Consider the following 19832-nt stretch of genomic DNA (forward strand, 5'->3'; position numbering starts at 1 on the left):
CCCCTCCCCTATCCATCACCACCAACCACCCCCCCCCCCCCACACCCCATCCACCAATCACCTGGGGAGGGGGAAGGAGGGGGGGACGGGGTGGGGAGAGAAGGGGAAGAGAGGGGGTGGGGAGGAGGGTGTGGGGAGGGAGGGAGGAGGAGGGTGAAGGAGGGAGCAAGGTGAGGGGAGAGGGGAGGGGGTGAGGGAAGGAGGGGGCGGGGAGGGAGAGGTGGGAGAGGCGGGTGGGAGGGAGAGGGTGTGGGGAGGAGGGAGGGTGAGAGGAAGTGACGGAAGGGAGGAGGGTGAGGGGAGGGGTGCGGTGAGGGGACGGGGAGGGAGGGAAGGGGGGACGGGAGAGGGAGGGGACGAGAGAGGGGAGGGAGGAGGGGAGGGGACAAGGGAGGAGAGGGGAGGGAGGAGGGGAGGGGACAAGGGAGGAGAGGGGAGGGAGGAGGGGAGGGAGGTGCGAGGGGGAGGGGACGAGGGAGGGAGGTGGGGAGGGGGACGGGAGAGGACAAGGGAGGAGAGGGGAGGGAGGAGGGGAGGTGCGAGGGGGAGGGGACTAGGGAGGGGAGGGTGGGAGGGGGAGGGGACGGAGGTGGGAGGGGAGGGGACGGAGGGGGGAGGGGGAGGGGGAAGGGCCGTCGAGTTGCCGCTCCGCAGCAGCGTGCGGACGCCGCCTGCAGTTCCAGCAGAAAGTGCGGCTCGTCGGCCGGTGTCCGCTTTACCGGCGGGAGGAGAGCGGGGGTGAGGTCCGGGGGAGGAGGGGGGGGGGGTGAGGTCCGGGGGAGGAGGGGGGGGGTGAGGTCCGGGGGAGGAGGGGGGGGGGTGAGGTCCGGGGGAGGAGGGGGGGGGTGAGGTCCGGGGGAGGAGGGGGGGGGTGAGGTCCGGGGGAGGAGGGGGGGGGGTGAGGTCCGGGGGAGGAGGGGGGGGTGAGGTCCGGGGGAGGGGAGGGGAGCTCTAAGGGGGAGGTCCCGGTCCAGGGGCGGGATGTGAGATCTCCGGTCCTGGGGGGAGGCAGAGCCTTTGGCGGGGGGGGTGAGGGGCAGATTCCCAGCCGCAGGACCTGCGCTGAGCCCCGATCCGTCCGTAAACCGGGGACAGTCGCTACCGAACATTCCGCAAAAAACCGGGAACCGAACCCGCTCCACGTGGCACCGGAGCGGATTTCATCAGCCGCTGACGGGGCAGGGGGCGTATCCCGGGGGCGGTGCGTATCCAGGGGGCGGGGTTCGGAGCGTGGGCGTATCCCAGGGGCGGAGCTCGTAACCCGGGGGGCGGAGCTCGTATCCCGGGGACATGGGGCGTAACCGGGGACATGGTACGTATCCCGGGGGCGGAGCTCGTATCCCGCTGGCGGTGCGTATCCAGGGGGCGGGGTTCAGATCGGGGAGCGGGGGCGGAGCTCGTATCCCGGGAATGGTGCGTATCAAGGGAGTGGAGCTCGTATCCCGGGGACATGGAGCGTATCTCGGGGGCGGGTCCCAGCAGCGATCGCGCCGCTCAGGAAGAGGTGGAGGTTCCGCAGCCTCGGTTTCCGGGTCTGGGTTCCCCGCCCTCGGGCTCCGCTCCCCGGTCCCATCCGGAAACTTCCGCGGAACCGGGAACGGAGCGTGAGTCGGGGATGGGGCAGGTGGTGGGTCAATGCGGGGGGAGGGGGGCTGGATCGATGTGGGGGTGAGTGTGTGGTCTGTGTGCGTGGGTCACTGGTCTGTGTATGTGTGTGGTCAGTGGGGGTCACTGCGTGGTCTGTGTGTGTGTGTGGACAGTGGGGGTCACTGTGTGGTCAGTGTGTGTGTGTGTGGTCAGTGGGGGTCACTGCGTGGTCTGTGTGTGTGTGTGTGGACAGTGGGGGTCACTGTGTGGTCTGTGTGTGTGTGTGTGGTCAGTGGGGGTCACTGCGTGGTCTGTGTGTGTGTGTGTGGTCAGTGGGTGTCACTGCGTGGTCTGTGTGTGTGTGTGTGGTCAGTGGGGGTCACTGCGTGGTCTGTGTGTGTGTGTGGACAGTGGGGGTCACTGTGTGGTCAGTGTGTTTGGGACAGTGACAGCAGAGCTCGGAGTGTTTGTTTATCACTGGGACGTGACCTGACCCCACGCATTGTTTCTGCTCCCTGGCAGGTAACTGTGTTGCACCAGGCTCATCATGCTGCTGAAAGCCGGCCTCAGTCCTCTGCTCCGCACTGCCGCCACCTACACTGCCTCACCCCGGACGGGCTGCTGGCTGACGAAATGTGAGCGAGAAGTGTTGGTGTGGTCATTCTGGTGGGATGTGGACACTGCTGGTCTCGATGCACCCCACCCCACTGAGGGTGAAGGGCTCTCCCATGCACCTTGGGAGATGTGAATAACTGGGTCGTGTGGTCTCAAACTGTTTATAAATTCTCTGCCGTTTCAGGCACTGCCCTGGTTCTCTGGCTGTCTCTGCAGTTGTGCTGTTTACCCCAGGGATTGTGGGTATGAAGAACAAACTAGATTCATGGAAATAACTGAACAAACCTGTGAGGCAGGTTCGAATCCCTCCCAGGGACCTTGCTTCCGATCTGCCAGGTGACTGGGCTCCAGTGCCCCACTGCTGCATCAGTGGCCAGGGCTGCAGTTACCCCCACCCCTAACTGGCCTTGAGGTGGAGGTGAGGTTGGCTCGTGAACGGGTGCAGTCCTGCTTCCGTGGGTCCTCCCTCTGTGCTGGTGGAGAGGGAGCTCTGGGACGGGCAATGGACCGGTGATAGATTGCTCAGTCAGGAGGGTGCGTGGCTGGGAGGGGAACCTGCTGGAGGTGGTGTTCCCCTCTGCTGGTCCCCCTTGGAGGCAGAAGTCGCAGGTTTGGGAGATGCAGCTGGAGTGGCCCAGTTAAGTTACGGGGTGATCCGGTCTGAATCTTTCTGCAGATGTAAGAGAGTGGGCTGGTGAGGGCAGGTGCAGGCAATGCAACCTGTGCAGTCAAAGTCGTAGGTGGGAAACTGGTCCAAAAGGTTGGAGTCCATGGCCAAGTGATGGGGGGCAGGGAGTGACGCTGGAGGGTTGTTGTCGTGAGTGGAAGCCAGTGGTTAGCACGGGGATTTGTGGATCCAGAGTGTTTGTGGTAAACATTCTGAATGTAGGAGCATGATTAGTAAGTTCAGAGGTGACGTGGTGGTGGTGAGGAGGGTGTTGTTAGGCTCCAGGGCTTTATTGATCAGTTGGTAAGATGGACTGAACACTAGCAGGTGGAACGTAGTCCTGGTAAGTGTGAGGTGATGGTGTGTACACAGTGAATGGTGGGAATGCACAAAGTACTGAGGAACAGAGGGTCCCTGGTACATGTGACCAGGCTGGGGGACAGGGTGTTAGAAAAGCACGTGGAATACTTGGGAATCAAATAAAACTGCAGATGTCGGAATCTGAAACAAAATCAGAAATGCTGGAAGAACTCAGCCAGTCAGCAGCACCTGTGGGAAGAGAAACCAGTTAACGTTTTGTGTTGGGGATGGTTCAGGTACAACCAAGTGAAACGGTTGTGGTCACAGCTGGAGTACTGTGTACAGTCGTGGTCACCGCACTGTAGGAAGGGTGTGATCACTCTGGAAATGAGAGGAGATTCACCAGGTAGATGGAAACCTCTGCCCCATAGCAGAGGGATGTATAACCAGAGGGCACGAGGTTAGGGGAAGGGGTGAGAGATCACTGAACAAATTCCTCCCCATCAAAGCCCCTTGTTCTAAGGCTGGTCAATATTGGAAAAGTGAAATCCCCACCACGATAACCCTGTTCTGCTCTGTGACGTCCTGTGGTGTGGGTGTAGCACATCTTGGGCAGAGCAGCACCTTCCTGTGTGGTACATGGGCCAGTGTCTGCACTGTACGGGGTTGGGGGGCAGGGTCCAACCCATTGCTGGGCAGGGCAGCTCCTCATTCCCTTTGCAGAGGGTCCTCTTCACCGGGGAACATGTAGTGATGCCTACTGCTGGCAATCAGCCAGATCCTGCCGCCAATGATGGGAGAGAGCCACTCGGACACTGGCCCCCTCCTCCACTTGCACCCAGCCCACTGCCCGTTGCTCCGCTCTGTCACCCCTCCCCCCCCCCGCTCCGTCCTGTTCCCTGCACCCCCTGCTCCGTCACCCATCCTCCTCCCCCTCCCCCGCTCCGTCACCCCTCCTCCCCCCGGCTCTGTACCATTCCCTGCACCCCCCCTCCGTCACCCCCCCCCCCCCCCACCCTCAGCCACTCTGAGACTGGGACCCACTGGGACCACCCACCACCTTTCTCTGAGGGGTGAGATGGGGGGGGGGGTGGTGGGTGGGTGGGTGCTGAACCCACCCTCGAGGGGTTCCTGAGGAAAGGTCCCTGGGCTGTGACCACACTCTGTTCCCTGCAGGTCTCCCCAGTTACGGATCAATTCCCGCTGTTGCCCGACACTGGAGCAACCTCCCGTTCCACAGCCGGACTCCGGAGAAGCCCTTTGCCCACCGCAGCGAGCTGAAGCAAGCTAAACGCATCGTGGTGAAGCTGGGCAGCGCCGTGGTAACCCGGGGCGATGAGTGCGGCCTGGCCCTTGGACGCTTGGCTTCCATCGTTGAGCAGGTGTGGAGTGGCTCCGTCACTGTCTCACCGAGTGGGGTCTCACTCCACTGGCTTCTTGGCCAAGCACAAACCCAAATGTTTGGGGGGGTGGGGGTGGGGAAATGCCCAGGAACATCTCCAGAGCAAGGTCGCAGAGCTACTGTTGAGGGTATCTGAAGAACCAGCTTCTCATTATCCCTGTCTCACAGTCGTACAGCTCAGATACAGACCCTTCGGCCCAACCTGTCCGTGCTGACCAAATTGTCCACCTGAGCCAGTCCCATTTGCCTGCACTTGTCCCACGTCCCTCTAAGTGTTTCCCATCCGTGTTAAATGTCCGTTAAACACCGTAATTGTACCCTCACTTCCTCTGGCAGCTCGTTCCACACACCCACCACCCTCTGTGTGAAAAACCTGCCCCTCAGGACCCCTTAAACCTTTCCCCTCTCACCTTAAACTATGCCCTCTAGTTTCAGACTCCCCTACCCTGGGGAAATGACTGTGACCGTCCACCCTGTCTATGGCCCCCATGATTTTATAAACCTCTATAAGGTCACCCCTCACCCTCCCGGGAAAACAGTCCCAGCCTGTCCTCATAACTCAAGCCCTCCGGTCCCAGTAACTTCCCCCCACGTCTCTCCCTTTCTCCCCACGTCTGTGCCGATCTTTTTGCCCATCTACACATCCCACTTGCCTGCAGTAGGTCTGTACCCTTCTATGCCTTGCCCGTTGAAGTGTCCGTCTAAATGTCTCTTTAACATAGCACTCCACCATTTACTGTACCTGACCTACAGTATTTGACTTCTGCGAATGCATCATCTTTCACTGGCCGGGATTAAGTTCCATCTGCCAAAGCTCCACCCAACTTCCCATATGATCTACATCCTGCTCTATCCTTAGACAACCTTCCTCGGACAGAAGATACAAAAGTCTGAAAGCACGTACCACCGGGCTCAAGGACAGCTTCTATCCCGCTGTTATAGGACTATTGAACAGACCTCTTGTATGATAAAGATGAACACTTGATCTCGGTTTACCTCAACGTGGCCCTTGCACCTCGTTTATCCACCTGTAACTGTATCACTATATCCTGCCTTCTGTTTTTCCCTTTGTACGACCTCAATGTACTAATGTACGGAATGATCTGTCTGAAACGCAGGCAAAACAAAGCTTCTCGTGGTACATGTGACAATAATAAACCAATTCCAATACCAGCTTACTATTTATATCCCCTACATTCACATCCAAGTCATTAATACAGATCACGAACAGTAGGGCCCAGCACCGGTCCCTGCGGTCAGCACCGGTCACAGAAAAGCACCGGTCCCTGCGGTCAGCACCCCTCCACCACCACCCTCTGCCTCCTATCACAGTTAATTTTGGATCCAATTAGCCAGCTCACCTTAGATCCCATGTGTGTTAACCTTCTGGACGAGCCAACCACGTGGGACATTGTCAAAGCCCTTACTAAAGTCCATATGTACAACCTCTACCTCCCTGCCTTTATCTTAGTTACCTCCTCAAAAACCTCAGTCAGATTAGTGAGACAGACTTCCCCCTCAGAAAGCCATGCTCACTATCCCTGATCAGCCCTGCCTTTCCAAATGTAGATAAATCTTCTCCAATAATTTTCTTCAATAATTTTGATTGTCTTCAATAATTTCCCTACCACAGACATAAGGCTCATCGGTCTGTAGTTACAGAAAACTCTGGTAGCTTACCTGTGGCTAATGATGCAAATATGTCTGTCCCTTGTTTCCCATAGGTTCCCGGGATAGATTTTATCGGGCCCTGGGGAGTTATCAACCCTTATACATTTGGTGATGTCTAACTTCTCCTCCTCTTTCACACTGACCTGCCCCAGATTATCCACGTACCCCTCCCTGAACTCACCATCTTCCACCTCCTTCTCCTTTGTGAATACAGACGAGAAGTATTCATTTAGGGCCTTGCCCACACGCCCTGGCTCCACACATAGATTACCCCTTTGGTCCCTAACAGGACCCACTCTTTCCCTGATTACCTCTTACTCCTGATAAACTTATGGAATGTCTTAGGATTCTCCTTAACCTTACTTACCAAGAATATTTCATCACCTTTTCCGTCCTCCTAATTTCTTCCTTGTGTTCCTTCTCCTACACACTCTATATTCCTCAGCAGACTCCCTCGATTTCAGTTGTCTATATCTGCCACGTGCCTTCCTTATCCTGATCAAACCTTCCAACATCCTTTATCATCCGAGGTTCCCCACTCTTGCCATCTTTGCCTTTCACCCTTACCAGAACGTGCCGGCCCTGAACCCTTACAAATTCTTGTAAAGGACTCCCAATTGCCAGCTGTCGTTTTACCGGCAAGCATCTGCTCCCAATCTACTTTCACCAGGTCCCCCTTACACTGGCGGTGTGTGTGTTCGCTGGGTTATACCTGTGTGTTGTGTGGGGTGGCTGCTTGCCTGTGTTATACTTGAGTGTGGTGGTGACTGCGTGACCCCGTGTTATGTCTGCGTGTGGCGGTGACTGCGTGCCCGTGTTATGTCCGTGTTCGCCAGGTGTCGGTGCTGCAGAACCAGGGGCGGGAGATGCTGATCGTCACCAGTGGCGCGGTGGCCTTCGGGAAGCAGCGGCTGCGTCACGAGATCCTGTTGTCCCAGAGCGTGCGGCAGGCTCTGCACTCAGGGCAGAACCAGCTGAAGGACATGGTGAGCATCAGCCAGGGCGCCAGGGAGGGCGAGGTCACGGGGTTCAGGTGGGGTCAGGGGGCTTGTGGGGGGGTGGGGTGAATGTTCATGGGGGCATAGGGAGGTCACGGGGGTGTTCAGGGTGCTGGCTGAGGATGGACATAGAACAGCTGGAAAAGGATTCCTCCGAAATGGGCAGTCAGTGTCCGGTTGGACTCTGCAGGAGGAGGTGGGGTGTAGGTACAGGCATGGGACACTGAAGGAGGGAGGTGCGGTGTTGGTACAGGTGTGGGGTACTGAAGGAAGGAGGTGGGGTGTAGGTACAGGTGTGGGACACTGAAGGTGGGAGGTGGGTGTTGGTACAGGTGTGGGACACTGAAGGTGGGAGGTGGGTGTTGGTACGGGTGTGGGGCACTGAAGGCGAGGTGTAGGTACGGGTGTGGGGCACTGAAGGCGAGGTGTAGGTACGGGTGTGGGGCACTGAAGGTGGGGTGTTGGTAGAGGCGTTGGATGGGGGTATTGAACGTGTGGAGAGGGATGGTGACTAGGGGCTGGCAGCCTGTTGTGTGGCGCGGATTCTGAGTGAAGTGTTTGATTTGACTGTTGCAGACAGTCCCCGTGTTGGAAGCCCGCGCCTGCGCGGCTGCGGGTCAGAGCGGTCTGATGGCTCTGTACGAAGCGATGTTCACACAGTACAGCATCTGCGCTGCTCAGGTGGGTTAACGTTCCCCAGATCCTTCCCACACTAAAGCTGTGAGGGTTTATCCGCTCCCCGTCCGTTTGTGCGGGTTGGGTGAACGTCTCCCTGTGGATCAGCAGGGTCAAGCTGGACTGTCCAGCCTTAGTGTCTGAATCCTCCCCCAGATCCTGGTGACCAACCTGGACTTCCACGACGAGCAGAAGCGCCGGAACCTGAGCAGCACCCTACACGAACTCCTGCGCATGAACATCGTCCCTATCATCAACACCAACGACGCCGTGGTGCCCCCCCCGGAACCCAACAGTGACCTGCAGGGGGTAAGGGGGGGGGGGCCAGGGATCGGGGCTTGCAGAGAGAGGTGGGCACACCCCCCCCCCCACCCCAGACAGGGGCTCCACCTCCCCCCCCGCGTGGGCTGATGGTCCCAGCCCCTTCCCAGCACTGCCAAATGTCACAGTGGGGGGGGTGGTGGGAGGGGGAAGAGTTCGGGGGTGGGGATGGGGATGGAGGGTTTGGGGGAGGGTGTCAGGAGCTCAGGGCCCATGGTCACCGGTGATGGAGTTGACGGGGTTTGGGGTCGGTGGGCTAACGGTGGGGGAGGAGGGGGAATGGTTGGGGAGGGGGAATGGTTGGGGAGGTGGGGGAGGAGGGGCAATGCTTGGGGAGGGGGCCGCAGTGTTGAGGCTGACCTTTGGTCACAGCTCTCTGTGAGGGGTGGGATCGCTGGCTCCTGCTTGAGTTGCCCCTCACTCTGAGGTTTGGTGTTTGCAGCAGATGATCAGCATCAAGGATAACGACAGTCTAGCAGCACGGCTCGCCGTGGAGATGAAGGCCGACCTCCTGATTGTCCTTTCCGATGTGGAGGGTGAGTGTGGTACACTGTTCGTGTGTGCGTGCCTGTGTGCCTGAGTGTGTGGGGAGGGCACCCATAATGTGTGTAGGTAACGATTGTGAACATTGTAGGTGTGGAGACAATGATGTGTGTAACAACGTGTACAGAGATATTGGTGGTGAACAGTGTTTTTGTGGGGTTGGAGTTACTGAGTGTGAACAGTGTCTCCGCAGTAATGGATAGACCCTGATCTAGAACAGGTAGGAGGGGCTGATTGGCCTCTGTCTCTGGTGATCTGGTGCAATCGAAGGGCTCTCCTGTGTTTCAGGCCTTTATGACTGCCCACCGGGGCTGGACGATGCAAAGCTGATCGACACTTTCTACCCCGGAGACCAGCAGTCCATCACGTTTGGGACCAAGTCCAGAGTGGGTCTCGGAGGCATGGAGGCCAAGGTGGGGAAGGGGCGCAGTTCCTCAGTCAGGGTGGGGATCCAGTGGGCGGATTTGTGCGTCTGAACCCTGCTGTACACTGGAGCCTCATCAGTGCGAGATCTGTGTCCTGTGTACTTCTGTCTGTTCTCTCTCCATCAGCTTCCCAAGCACCTAGGCTTCACTGAACATCTGGTCTCCAGATGTTGCAGGGCTCCCCCTCCCCATCCCCCTCCCACACCACACTGCCCAGGTGTTTTGTGGCAATACCTTGTCTCCGGTGCTGGTGGAGTCTGGGCTGGAGTTAGGCTGCCCTGTCAGAGGAAGGTGTGGAGCCTGCAGTCTCTGGTCGATCCCACCTCCGTTCCTGTTCCATTCCCAGTTTTTCAACCTCTGCTGCTCCTTCCTGAATGTTCCAAGTCCATGATCAGCAAGTTTAGAGATTTGATCAACTGCAAAAATGGGCAAGGGAAAAGGCAGATGGAATTTAAGTTGGACCAGTGCTGAAGTGATGCATCTTGGGAAGTGAAGCCAGGGCAGGATGTACACAGTGAACGGCAGGGCCCAGGGGAGTGTTGTAGAACAGGGAGACCCAGGGCTACAGGTACACGGTTCCCTGAAAGTGACGACACAGGTAGACAGGGTACTGAAGGAGGCATTTAGTGCGCTTGCCTTCATCGGTCAGGGCACTGAGTACAAGAGTTGGGACGTCATGTACAACTATACAAGACGTTGGTGAGACCACACCTGAAGTATGGTGTGCAGTTCTGGTGACCACACTACAGGAATGCTGGGATTAAGCTAGAGAGGTTTCAGAAAAGCTGCACGAGGATGTTGCCTGGATTGGAGGGCTTGGTTAATAGGATGTAGAAGAGTACAGCACAAGAACAGGCCCTTTGGCCCAGGACGAAGAGAGGTTGGACACGCTGGGCCTGTGTTCCCTGGAGTGAAGGAGGTTGAGAGGTGATGTGATAGAGGTTTATACAGGAATGAGAGGCATAGATGGGGTAGGTAATCTGTTTCCTGTGGTAGGGGTGTCTATAACTAGATGACATGTGATTGAGGAGGTTTAAAGGGGACCTGAGGGGTAAATTTTTCACACAAGGAGTAGTTGGTCTCTGGAAAGAGCTGCCAGAGGGGATGATGGAAGCAGCAACAGTAATAATGTTTATGAGGCATCAGGACAGGTACGTGAATGAGCAGGGCCATAGAGAGATGGAGTTATCGCAGGCAGGTGGGATTAGCACAGATGGTCGGCACAGATACAGTGGGCCGAAGGGCCTGTTTCTGTGCTGTACAACATGACAGATTCTGCCCCACCTGACAGTTTGCTGAGCTCTCAGCATCTCCCTTGCTGACCCCTTGAATCACCTGTGGATTCTCCGAGCCCCAGGGGTTAGCTCTCTGCAGCCTGTCCATATCCCAAAGTATTCCTGTGTAAAGAGGGTGCAGTGACTCTGGATGGACAGGTTACCAGGAAATGCTCTCAGTGGGAGGGACGGAGAGATTCCCTTTGGAATGCCCTTGGAGCTGCTTCCGGAATTCCCTCGGACTCGGGCAGTGTCGTTGGGGGCTGGTTGGGCTCAGGACCCAAGGGTTGGAGTGAGGAAGGAGCCTTCTCTCGGGGAGCCCCAGTGAGCAGAAGATATGGTGGAGATGGATGGAACCAGTGAGGGGTCACAGGGATCGGCTGAACTGTCCTGGCCTCTGGTTCTGGAGCCTGCGGAGGGCAAGGGGCTGTGAGGTGTGTCGGGGAGGCACCGGAGGGCGAGGGGCTGCGAGGTGTGTCGGGGAGGCACCGGAGGGCGAGGGGCTGCGAGGTGTGTCGGGGAGGCACCGGAGGGCGAGGGGCTGTGAGGTGTGTCAGGGAGGCATCGTCCCTCTGTGAACAGAGAACAGCTGGGGCCTCACCCATCCTACCCCCACACACGTCTGATCTGGTTCCAGGTGAAGGCAGCCCTTTGGGCTCTGCAGGGAGGGACCTCGGTGGTGATCGCCAGTGGGACCCACCCGAGGGTGACGGGTCATGTGATCACAGATATAGTGGAGGGCAAAAAGATTGGAACTTTCTTCTCAGAGGTGAAGCCCGCAGGTAGGTGTGGATCAGGGAGGGATGGAGAGGGAGGGGGACGGGGAGAGGGTGAGGGTGGAGGGGTGGGGAGGGAGGGGGCGTGAGGGGGTGGGGTGAGGCTGGGAGGGGAGGGGGTGTAAGGGGGAGGGGTGAGGCAGGGATGGGGAGGGGGTGTGGGGGGGGTGAGGCAGGGGTGTGGGGGGGGTGGTGTGAGGTGGGGATGGGGAGGGGGTGGGGTGAGGCAGGGATGGGGAGGGGGTGTGAGGGGGAGGGGGGGTGGGGTGAGGCAGGGGTGTGGGGGGGGTGGTGTGAGGTGGGGATGGGGAGGGGGGTGGGGTGAGGTGGGGATGGGGAGGGGGGTGGTGTGAGGCGGGGATGGGGAGGGGGGTGGGGTGAGGCGGGGATGGGGGGGTGGTGGACTGTGGGTGCAGTGATGATGCTCTGTCCCCTCAGGGCCCACCGTGGAGCAGCAGGCAGAGATGGCGCGGGCGGACGGGAGGCTGATGTCTTCGTTACTGCCACAGCAGGTGAGTGAGGTCCCACCGTGTTCATCAGCCTGGGGGTGCAGGTGGTCCGGACCTGATCCCTGGGGCTGAATGTCAATGCTGATAGCCCACTGCTCAGCCAATCACGTCGCGATGGGACCCTGCAAACGTGCTGCCTTATCGACCTCTGACCCTGCCCACCCGACCCCCACCCCAGGGTTACGGGGGCTGACGTCGGGTGCTCCTGGGCACAGGGTGAAGGGGAGGGGGTATGGTGGGTGGGTGTGCCGCGGACTGAGTCTCCCCTGGTGTGTTGCAGAGGGCCGACATCATCCACCGACTGGCCGACCTGCTGACGGACCATCGCGACGAGATCCTGAGCGCAAATCGCAGAGACATGGAGAAGGCGGAGGCTACAGGTCAGGGCAGTCCGCGTACAGGTGGCGCGTTCCGCGTATGGGCAGCGTGTGGCCGGGTGTCACTGGGTGATGCATTGACGGCAGGCTGCAGGGGTGTCGTGTTACAGAGTTGACAGACCTGCCTCTCTCTCCCTCCCGCCCTCCCCTCACCCCCCCTCCTCCCCACCCCTCCTCCCGCTACCGCCCCCCCCCCCCACCAACGCTCCCTGTCCCCCCTCCCCACGGACAGGCCTCTCCCAGCCGCTGCTGAAGCGACTCTCGCTCACCACAGCCCGGTTGAACAGTCTGGCCATCGGGCTGCGTCAGATCGCGGGGTCGGCACAGGACAGCGTGGGCCGGCTGATCCGCCGGACGCGGGTGGCCAACGGGCTGGACCTGGAGCAGGTCACCGTCCCCATCGGGGTTCTCCTGGTCATCTTTGAATCCCGGCCTGACTGCCTGCCCCAGGTGAGGTGGGATGGAGCAGGGCATGGGGTGAGGGGACCGCAGTGGGGGGGATCAGTGGGTGGGGCACTGTCTCTCCCCCACAATCGCCCGATGATCATCAGTAATGGCAGAGGGACGGGTTGGTCTGTAACCAGTATTGAGGTGGAGGAAGGGTCTGCGGTGAGGGAGGGTCTGCGGTTGGGCAGGCTGACACAGTCCTCTCTCTGACCTGGAACTGAGCGATCCAGGATCCTGGGCAGCACCGATGAGGCACGTGGGTTCTTGCCTTTATGAGGGGGACGTACAATGAAAGAGTCGGGAGGTTTTGTGACAACTCTACGCAGCATTGGTCAGGCCCCAGCTGCAGCAGAGTTTGGGTCACCGCACTACAAGAAGGGTGAATGCGGTGCAGAGGGTTCACTGGGATGGAGCGTTTCAGTTGGGAGGGGCTGGGGTTGGAGTGGAGGGGTCGAACGGAGTCCTGATAGGGCAGGGAGTAGGAAACGTTTCCCCATAGCAGAGGTGACCCAGACCAGAGGGCAGAGGTTTACGATGAGGGGATCTGAGGAAGATTTTTTGGGATCTGGAGCACACTGCCTAGGGGTTTGGGGAGGCAGAGACTGGTGCACGTGATCTGGGTGAGCACTTGGATCGCTGGTTCGGACCGAGTGCTGGTTAACAGCCCGATGTTTCTGTGATTCCTGGAACCGCTGCTCCTGGGATTTAAGCTGAGAGCAGCCGGAACGTAACGGAGTTAACGTGGATTGAAGTTGGAGAGTTTGTGTCCATCAGGTGTCAGCACTGGCTATCGCGAGTGGCAATGGCCTCTTACTGAAAGGGGGCAAGGAAGCAACGCACAGCAACCACGTTCTGCACCGCCTGACCCAGGAGGCACTATCGGCTCATGGGGTCAGGGACGCTGTCCAGCTGGTGAGTGTGAGCAGCTTTGCAGACATGTCCGTGAACTGACAGTGCTGCTGGTCTCAGCTTCCCCCCTCCTGTTTGGGGACATGGACTGAGAGTGGGAATAGACAGGGAGGGACAGTGAGGGGTGTAGGGGGTGGGATTAGACTGTTGGGGGGGGTGGGGGGACAGTGAGGGGTGTAGGGGGGGGAGAGACTGTTGGGGGGGTGGGGGGGGACAGTGAGGGGTGTAGGGGGTGGGATGGACTGTTGGGGGGCTGGGGGGGACAGTGAGGGGTGTAGGGGGTGGGATGGACTGTTGGGGGGGTGGGGGGGACAGTGAGGGGTGTAGGGGGTGGGATGGACTGTTGGGGGGGGACAGTGAGGGGTGTAGGGGGTGGGATGGACTGTTGGGGGGTTGGGGGGGACAGTGAGGGGTGCGGGGGGGGGGGATTAGACGGGGACCTGCAGAAAGGCCATGGTGGATTTGATGGGCTGTGGCCTTTCTCGACGAGGATCGTGGTGTTTTGTGCGGCCGAGGGGCCGATGAACAGGTGACAGACTCCTGCAGAGTGTTGTCCCTCTGATTCAGGTCAGCACGCGGGAGGAGGTGGAGGACCTGTGTCGGCTGGACAAGCTCATCGATCTGATCATTCCTCGTGGCTCCTCCCAGTTGGTGCGTGACATCCAGAAAGCGTCGAAAGGAATCCCGGTACTCGGCCACAGTGAGGGAATCTGTCACGTCTTCTTGGATTCCGATGCCAATCTAGATAAGGCCGTCAAGATTGGTGAGTCGGACTGACTGGGGCCGGGCTGGGACCCTGGGTTTCGGGCTGGTGGGATACCTGGGAGCTGGATGGGGGGCTCCTGAAGGATTACTAGCTACCCGGAGGTCGAGCTGCTGCTGTGTACCAGACGGGTTAAACATGGCAGGAGCACTGTGCAGGGTCCCTGCTGTGTACCACACGGGTTATACACAGCAGCAACACTGTGCAGGGTCCCTGCTGTGTACAATGCTGGTTATGCACGGCAGCAACACTGTACAACGGGGGTTGGACACGCAGCAACACTGTGCAGAGTTGGTGCCCACCTACGACAGGAGCTGACAGCACTGGAGGTGGTGCAGACTGACAGGGAGTCCCAGGGGCTGGAAGACTGTAGTGATGAGGACAGACCAGCCACACTAGGGATGTGGTATCGGATTGGAGGCTGAGGGAGATTTGATAGGGGTGTACAAGATGGTGGGAGACTGAGATGGAGCACAACATGGAGTGTTCCTCTGGGCAGGGGGCACAGACTGAATGTGGTGATGGGGGGGTGGGGAGAGGAAGTGTTCTCCCCCAGAGGTGGGGTCTGAGAGGGTGGGAGAGGCTGGACCCTCCCCACCGGGAAACAGTCCCTGGGTGTGGGCTTGGAGCCGGGAACTGCAGGCTGAGGGACCCTGTGTGTGACGACCCCGGGCCAGTATGGGCACAATGGACTGAATGGCTTCCTATGATCCCATGGAAGAGCTGATGAGAGTCGGTGATCCTCATCGCCTTCCCCGGCTCCTCAATGGCCCCTGGATCCAGGCAGAGGGCGGCTGGTTACAGGGTGAGACAACACGTTACACGGGACATCCTGAGCTCCGTGAGCTGCCCAGCGTGACGCAGGCTGACAAAATCTCCTCTCCAGCAGGCATGGGGTCAGAGAGGAGCCGCTCCACATTTGCTGCTGGTCTATTTGTTTCTGAGCCAGGCTGCGGTCATTGTGAAGCGTTTCACATCGACCTGAGTCCTGTTCTCCAGCACTGGACCTGTTCAAGAACTGATCCAACCACCCGCGCGCACCCCCCCCCCCCCCCGCCCCCGTGCTCGATCACTGTGCCCGATCCTGTTCTCATGCACTGGACCTGTTCTAGAACCGATCCAAACCCCCCCCCGTGTTTGATCACTGTGCCCGATCCTGTCGGGCAGGAGTGTTGTTCCTGGTCTCCATTTGATTTGGAAGTCGTGTGTCACCGTTGCCTTGACTGGGAGCTCCATGGTTCTCTGAGCTGGGAGTGACAGAGGCAGCAGCTTGTGACTGACCTGTGGACCAGGGAATGATCACTGCACCGTGTCTTCCTGTTTGCAGTCCGCGATTCCAAGTGTGACTACCCTGCAGCCTGCAATGCTCTGGAGACGCTGCTGGTTCACAGGGACCACCTGAGGACCCCCTTCTTTGACCAGATAATCGATATGCTGAGAATGGAACAGGTGAGAGGTTGTCTAACAGCTGGATAATTCTGTGTTGGGTGAACAGCTGGAAGGAAGGTGACACTGGAAGTGAGGAGTGTTGACACTGGGCACTCTGAGGGCACGACTGGCTGGGGGTGTGATGCCTTCCACGGCCAACCAGCCTGTGGTCTTGTGGTGGCCAAAGCTATGAGGGACTGTGGGCGGGCTGGTACTTCGTGCATCTGTCAGCAGCTCAGTGTGAGGGAAGAGACACGTCTGGAGTTCAGGGAGTTACACAGCACGGAAACAGGCCCTTTGGCCCAACTTGTCCGTGCCAACCAAGATGCCCATCCAATCTCGTCCCATTTGCCAGTGTTTGGCCCATAACCTTCTGAACGTTTCCAATCCACGGAGGGCAGTACCCCGCCGTGATACCTGTGGAACCTTCAGTCCGTAGGAGGTGAGGGGTCACGGGGAACGAGCTCTCAAATGGGTCTTGACTTAATTAAAGGGTGAGCAGGTTTAAGGGGCTGAATGTCCACCTCCTGCTCGGTCTTATCTGTGCCGTGCCCATGTGGTGTGGCGTGCCTCCGCGGTGCGCCGTGCCCCACTCCCGCAGTGTGGCACGCCTCGCTCCCGTGGCGTGCCCCTGTAGTGTGGCCTCACGGTGTGCCTTGCTCCTGTGGCGTGTGGGGGGACCGCTGACACTGACCCCTTCTCCGCAGGTGAAGATCCACGCTGGGCCCAGGTTTGCTTCCTACCTGACCTTCAGTCCCTCCGAGGTGAAGTCCCTGCGCACGGAGTATGGGGACCTGGAGTGCTGCATTGAGGTGGTGGACAGCGTGCAGGAGGCCATCGCACACATCCACAAGTACGGCAGCTCCCACACCGACGTCATCGTGACCGAGAATGGTGAGTGTCCATCATCCACGACACGGGACGGTGTCCGTCCCTTACTGACCAACGTGGGACTGTCTGACCCATGTCACTGAGTGACGGGGTCCCGGTGTCCGATCGTGAAATGTTCCCTTGTGCTGCCCTGTGTTCCGAGGAGGAGGAGAGCGAGTGTTCTCAGTGCCCCACTGTGGCCTGAGCAGCGTGGGCTGTGTCGTGTCGGAGCGCGGGACTGAGCGTGGACTCTGTGACTGAGCGTGGGCTGCGTCGTGTTGGAACGTGGGCTCTGTGACTGAGTGCGGGCTCTGTTTCAGAGGAGACGGCAGAGTACTTCATGCAGCACGTGGACAGCGCCTGTGTCTTCTGGAACGCCAGCAGCCGGTTCTCCGATGGGTATCGCTTTGGACTGGGTGAGTGTCCCTGGGTGAGGGGGCTCTGGGCCCTGGGTGAGCTGGGTTTCCCTGTTCTGGTTACTCCATGAGCTGCTGGGTTGTGGGATAAACCTCCTGTGTGGGAGCCAGGCCCTGGCTGCAGAAACTATCATTGTGCTCAGGAGGAGGCCATTCAGCCCACTGAGTCTGTGCCAGCTCCCACACCAGGCCCACTGGTCTCTTTCCCCACAACCCTGCAGGTCATTCTGCAGCTACTGGAACCTGCTGGAACCGGAGTGTGCTTGCATCGGTCTCCACAGTTGTGCATTCGTGTCCTGTCAGCAGTTTTGGGGGTGGGGGGTGCAGGCTGCCCATGGGTGCTGAGGGAGGGGTGCAGGCTGCCTGTGGGTGCTGTGGGGTAGGGTGCAGGCTGCCCGTGGGGGGGGGGGGGGGGGGGGGTGCAGGGTGCCCGTGGGTGCTGTGGGGTAGGGTGTAGGCTGCCCGTGGGAGCTGAGGGGGGGAGGGTGAAGTCTGCCCGTGGGTGCTGGGGGGCGGGTGGGTGCAGGCTGCCCGTGGGTGCTGAGGGGTCGTGGTGCAGGCTGCCCATGGGTGCTGGGGGGGGGGGGGGGGGTTGCAGGCTGCCCGTGGGTGCTGAGGGAGGGGTGCAAACTCACGGTGGGTGCCGAGGCTGCGCAGCCCAGCGTGGGAGCAGTTCCACGCAGCCTGAAGTCCAACGCTGCTCCCTTGTGTGTTTCAGGTGCAGAGGTCGGGATCAGCACAGCACGGATCCATGCCCGCGGGCCTGTGGGTTTGGAGGGTTTGCTCACCACCAAGTGGTTACTCCGTGGGGAGGGGCAGGGCGTGTGTGACTTCGCAGAGCATGGGAACATGAGCTACATCCACGAGCACCTCCCCGTCCCCCACCAAGTGTAGGATCAGAGACAGGCGACGAGCTATGGCTCGGCCAGGCAGGATCACAGCCAGCCCACCAGCTCCACACACAACGTACACCCCACCGTCTGGGTCTGACTGTTGGCCAACACAGGTGAACTGAGCATCAGGTGCCCCGTGCTTGGGTGATGGGTCTCCACACACCTCGTCTGGTCTCCTGGAGACCCATCAGCGAGGTGCTCCCTCCTGCCCCTCAACAGTCCGCCCTCTGCCTACCTGCTGACTGCTGTCTGACCGAGGGGGAGGTTGTTGAGTGATAAATCAGTCATGGTCAGGCTTCAGCCACCAGCAATGCCACCGGGTAAAGTCCCCCAAGGATCACAGCTTCACACAAGGGCAAAGGGATTGGCATTAAAGAGGAGAGCACCACTGACATCATCTGTGCACTGCGAGTCGTGGCACACCTTCCAAAACACAGCAATCTGCCCCTCCTGGTTGTTCGACACCAAGGGAGTTTGAAATTCCTGATGGGCTGGGGCTGTGATGGGACTGAGCTGGGCTCTGCCAATGTGAAGGATCCCAGTCCCGACAGGTGAAGGAAGAAGACGTACCCCAACCTGGAGCAGGAGGCTGTGATCTGGGGATTAGGTGCCAGCCCATCCACTGAGGGCACAGTGCTGACCCACCACAGTGTGGGTATCCAGAGGGTTCAGGGATCACGATCCCTCTGTGAATCTCAGCACGGTGCCAGTACAATGCTTGATACGCACATCTTTGTCTCATGGGTTTGAGGAAAGTCTTGCTGCAGCTGGAGAGGATTGGCTGAGACTGCTCCTGATGTTGGTGCACAGCTTCAGTTTCTGAGTCTTGGGGTGGGCACAGTGGGAGGTTTGCTGGATTCAGACCAGTGGGTTGTCCTGTGATGGAGGATAGTGGAGTTTGGAAGAATGAGTGGTGATCATTTAAATATCTGAAGTGTTTAGCAGCTTGGTAGACAGACAGTTTAGGAACATTAGAACAGGGAGCAGAAGTCGGACTGCTACATCATTCAAGGTCAAACAGAGAATGCAGCCACAGCTCAGCAGGTCGGGCAGCTCCTGTGGAGAAAGGAACAGTTCCTGGGGGAGTTCTTCCAGCAACTTGTTTTTCGCTGGAGCACAAAAATATTTGGTTGTGTTGGACAGCTGGGTGAGACCTCGGCACATCTGGGGTGCTGGTGCTAGCTGGATCCTGCATAATCCACAGGAATGAACTTCCTCTAACGGGACCCATGTGTAAGGGGACAGGATCAGTCCTTCAGCAGTATCCCCTGTCTCCTCACACAAGCCTAACAGTCAGGTCCCTGGAACATCTTGGACCTGAATTGGGTGGAATGGCTGCAGTTTGTGAGTCTTCTTCCATTTTGGAGAATTACATTTCTCTGCTGGACCTGGGGTATGCAGATACAACAGCACATGGAGACGGGTGTCTTCTCTGTGAGAGCTCCCTGTACCTCAGCCTTCCCCAGAGAATGGAAGAGCCAACTCTGCCTTGATCCCAGACAGTGGTTTTACACCTGCACCAACCCTGTGGGTCACCTACTGATGCTGGTGGGTAGATTTGTTGTGATTTTTACTCTGTCTTGGTTGCAATAACAGCAAATAGTTTTAAAATATTTTGTATTTGTCACAGAATAAACTTTTTGCAGAAGTGAATGAATTGTTCCCATTCAGCTCTACAACTTTACTGGCAGGACTGACTGATGGTTTGCAGTCGACCTCAGTGTCCCGTGGTCACCACCTGCACAACAAACACTGGCCTCGTCTTCCTGGGGACTTAGAAATGGTCTCCTCCTTAACAACTACGTGAACAGCCACCACATCCCTGCAATCTCGCATGCAATGGCGATCAACCACTGATGCCGCCTTCGCTGAGGTGGTCCCTGGAGATCGAGGCTGACTGTGGGTCCTGAGGTGGTGGCTGAGACCGGTGTGGGTCCCACAGGTGGGGAGGCAGCTGGTAATGTGA

General features: G+C 58.8%; 1 protein-coding gene across 10 annotated transcripts; it reads left to right on the plus strand.

Moving 5' to 3' along the window:
* Nucleotides 1–616: 616 nt before the first annotated feature.
* aldh18a1 (aldehyde dehydrogenase 18 family, member A1) lies at nt 617–19513 on the plus strand. Of its 10 annotated transcripts, none has more exons than XM_052027323.1 (18): nt 617–738; nt 2110–2222; nt 4346–4551; nt 7079–7228; nt 7817–7921; nt 8072–8224; nt 8679–8772; nt 9068–9192; nt 11116–11260; nt 11693–11766; nt 12044–12143; nt 12373–12590; nt 13362–13499; nt 14064–14259; nt 15587–15708; nt 16395–16581; nt 16878–16973; nt 17692–19513. In XM_052027323.1, the coding sequence occupies exons 2-18, from the start codon at nt 2135–2137 to the stop codon at nt 17865–17867; spliced, it is 2373 nt and encodes a 790-aa protein (XP_051883283.1). In that variant the 5' UTR covers nt 617–738; nt 2110–2134; the 3' UTR covers nt 17868–19513. The 10 variants fall into 10 exon arrangements, with proteins under 10 accessions (XP_051883283.1, XP_051883290.1, XP_051883286.1 ...); XM_052027330.1 differs by having other exon boundaries at nt 723–738; nt 2110–2620; XM_052027326.1 differs by lacking the exon at nt 617–738 and adding an exon at nt 1294–1312.
* The last annotated feature ends 319 nt before the right edge of the window (nt 19514–19832 follow it).

This window comes from Pristis pectinata, chromosome 12 (genome assembly GCF_009764475.1).
Source record: "Pristis pectinata isolate sPriPec2 chromosome 12, sPriPec2.1.pri, whole genome shotgun sequence".
Lineage (NCBI taxonomy): Eukaryota > Metazoa > Chordata > Chondrichthyes > Rhinopristiformes > Pristidae > Pristis > Pristis pectinata.